Source organism: Stegastes partitus, unplaced genomic scaffold (assembly GCF_000690725.1).
Source record: "Stegastes partitus isolate 25-593 unplaced genomic scaffold, Stegastes_partitus-1.0.2 Scaffold1696, whole genome shotgun sequence".
NCBI classification, from domain to species: Eukaryota; Metazoa; Chordata; class Actinopteri; family Pomacentridae; genus Stegastes; species Stegastes partitus.
In genome coordinates, this window is record NW_007579427.1 from 60,064 (window position 1) to 63,195 (window position 3,132).

General features: G+C 45.8%; 1 protein-coding gene across 3 annotated transcripts in view; it reads right to left on the reverse strand.

The window, feature by feature from the left end:
* slc22a15 (solute carrier family 22 member 15) overlaps positions 1-3,132 on the reverse strand; it is a 16,190-nt gene that overhangs the window by 7,001 nt on the left and 6,057 nt on the right. For all 3 annotated transcript variants that reach the window (XM_008301665.1, XM_008301663.1, XM_008301664.1), the window contains exons 8-11: positions 1,688-1,828; positions 903-988; positions 216-324; positions 62-134 (exon numbers count right to left, since the gene is read on the reverse strand). In XM_008301665.1, the coding sequence (XP_008299887.1) occupies positions 62-134; positions 216-324; positions 903-988; positions 1,688-1,828 (409 nt within the window). The remainder of the gene's footprint in view (positions 1-61; positions 135-215; positions 325-902; positions 989-1,687; positions 1,829-3,132) is intronic.

The window sequence follows — 3,132 nt, forward strand, 5'->3', positions numbered from 1 at the left end:
TAAGCCAGCAAAAGACGGCCAGAAAGCGGTGGGGCTAAACTACAAACTGTCCCATTCTTACCATGGAGGGAACAAACGGTGCCAGGATTCCTCCAACTCTGCATGACATTGAACAAACTCCCAAACCAGCGTTTCTGAAAGACAACCGTTTCAAAACACATGAATCACTGAGTGAAACACCAGCAAGAGCGTGTGGACAAGCAGACTGCATTCACCTGATAACCGTTGGGTAGAGCTCAGACGTGTAGACGTAGGCGATGTTGAACGCTGCACTGACCATCAGTTTTCCCAGAAGCGCCATCGACGTAACACTCAGCAAGGTCCCTGTAAACACAATCACACCGTCTCATAGAAACCTGCAGGCCCAGAACACACAGTTCAGGAACTAACTATCACACAAGTAATCAAAAGAAGCGAACACAGCTGACATGTGTCACATCAGAATATATTTAAAAAGGCATCTCAATCTCCCATTAAGCTTTTTTTTTGTTTTAGAAAAGAGTCAAAAACCACCTCAAGAGAGCGTAAATCATTCTATTTTTTATCATTTCCCTGTTTGCATCAACCATTTCTCACACAATTCTTTAAAATAGCACAAAAAGCTTTCTAGAAACACGGCTAATGTTCATTCTGTTTTCATGGGCTTCATTTGTGTGTCCAATAAAATGTATGACATCCACACACTGTTGTCACATTATGTCCTGTTGAACTGAAGGTGAATAAATAAGTTGTTATCATGAACAATGTTCTGTTCATTACAAAACAGGGAACGGACGATGCAGTTGAGCCACAAGTCTTATCGAGCTGACATGGCTTCAAAACACCTGCTGCCTGAGGTGGGATGGATCCAGGCACAAGGAGAAGAGGTGAGGAAAGGAAAATGAGTGGCGGGAGGCTCTCACCGGTGTTTTCAGGAATGAACATGGTGAGGAGGCAGGCAGAGCCAGCCAGACACAGGAAACTGGCCATGCTTTTCCTCCTCCCAGCCCTGCACAGACACAAGACACAAAACAACTCAGACAATGGAAACATCTGGACATCAGCAGATTGCAAGGGAGGATCAGAAAGTTCTGGGATTGTGCAACACGTGCGAGCAGAAACTGTTGAGTCAGGAAATCAGTGGCAGTATCAACATCAGGAGCACTAGAACATGCACATTCACAAAGAAGATGTGACAATAAATGATCTAAACTGTGGTGCGATGGCGTTTTTGTTATTTGGCCACAGCAACACAACTCGCTTTCCGCCTGCCCTGCTCGTCAGGTTTGGCTCTCCGCAGCATTTCCTCCAGAGTAAAATCAAGGTTAAGAGTTTAGACAGAACTGAGGAGACTCAGCAGCCACCAGACAGCGTTTGACATGTTCACATGACAAGACTTGCACTGGGTGCTACATGTGCTGCAGGAGCACTGGGAGCAGAGTGGCGCTGCACAGGGAGACCAGCTTTAACGGAGCTCAAATTCCACCAGGCACGGCCTTTGATACAAACATTCAGTTTGCACTTGGTTTGAAAAAGAAATGCAGCTAGTAAATACTAAAATGTGTGATTAACAGAGCAAAAAGAGCCGCCTGTTTGAACCATCTGAAATCATGAACTCTGTCCAGGAAAGAAATGTGAGCTAAAGACACTTCATTATTTTTAGATGTTTTTCAGGCAGGACACGAGTGTGTATCATCGTGTGTCTCACCACTGTTTGTTGATGAAGTAAATGCAGAGCGGGTAGGCGGGCAGCTCCACCAGGCCGTACATGGCTACGTTCAGGTACCGGCTACCAGACGTCTCGCTGGCCCCCAGAGTCAGGCCATAGTAAACCAGACTGCAAGCATACCTGCAACACAGCACCAGCGGATGTGATTAGGTACGAATTACAAGCGGTGTTGGAGAGTTGCAGGTTTTGTACCTGTATCAGGAACCTGTACCAAAAAGGGATTCATGGAAGTGCAAGAGGCTAAATGTGCCTTCAAACCACAAGCTGCAGCAGCTTTGTTCTGCATTTTAACAGAAAGTCACACGGAGACACAAACGCAACCTGGTGTTTGTATTAACATCTCACTCCATCGGATCACGTTATAAACACCAGAGAGCTGAACAGACATGTCTGTGCCAGTAACACCAGTTATTCACTAAAGAAATCTTTTTAAAGGTTTTGGGTTTGCACGGACCGCAGGAACTCGTTTAAAGCAGCGGAAGTAGCTTCAGCTAAATTAGAACCAGAGTTTTTTTAAGCTTCTGTCCATGCTGGCAGGAATGACAGAAGGGACACCAAGCACCAGCGCAGGTAAAGTCATCGTGGTTCAGGCTTCGTTTTATGCCACATTTCATTCATCTTTTGCGCTGGGATTGTGGCTGTGGCGATCATGAGCTTCGTTGACGGTTAGCCCTCAGAACTCAAAGCAGTTTCTGGTGTTTCTTTGCTCCCGTCACATTTCTGCTCATTGAGGTTCATGTTCCTCTGCAGCTCTGTGGAACCAGAAACACATGAAGCAGAGAGTCAGGCCTGCCAGTCTCTGATCACTGAGCATGCGCGGAAGTGTAGCGTGAAAACTCCGAGAGCACGCAGCTCCCACTTCAAACTTTTAAGGAGAACTCAAGTTAATATGCATAGATTAAGTACTTCAGTCTTCGCTTAAATGCTTTAAACATACGGTGAATGTAATGCCGGCAAAGAAACACAAGAAGAATTGCGGAATGTCTTTAAGTCTGCGCGACAGCCCATCGGAAAGTGAAGGGGCACAAAGGAGACAAGCAGAGGAGGTGAGCGACATGGAAAGTGGGTCATCGCAGGTGAGCCATGCGGAATTATCGACTCTAATACGCTCCATAATTAGAGAAGAAATCGGGGCTGCTTTCGACAGATTTCAACCGCAGCTCGATGCTTTAAAGGTGGAACTCGACACGTGTGGACAGAAGCTCGGTGAGATGGAAGAAGGGCTGGTCGGCATCGATGACCGTGTTGCTAAATTGGAAGCAGCGCGTGAAACGCTGATGAAGGAAAACAATGAACTTAAAGACAAAATAGAGAAAATGGAAATACAGAGCAGAAAGTTAAATCTGCGTGTGTTTGGACTTAAAAGTGATATTGAGAAGGGTAACCCCGCTGACTTCATGACAAACTTTTTCAAGGAGGTGTTC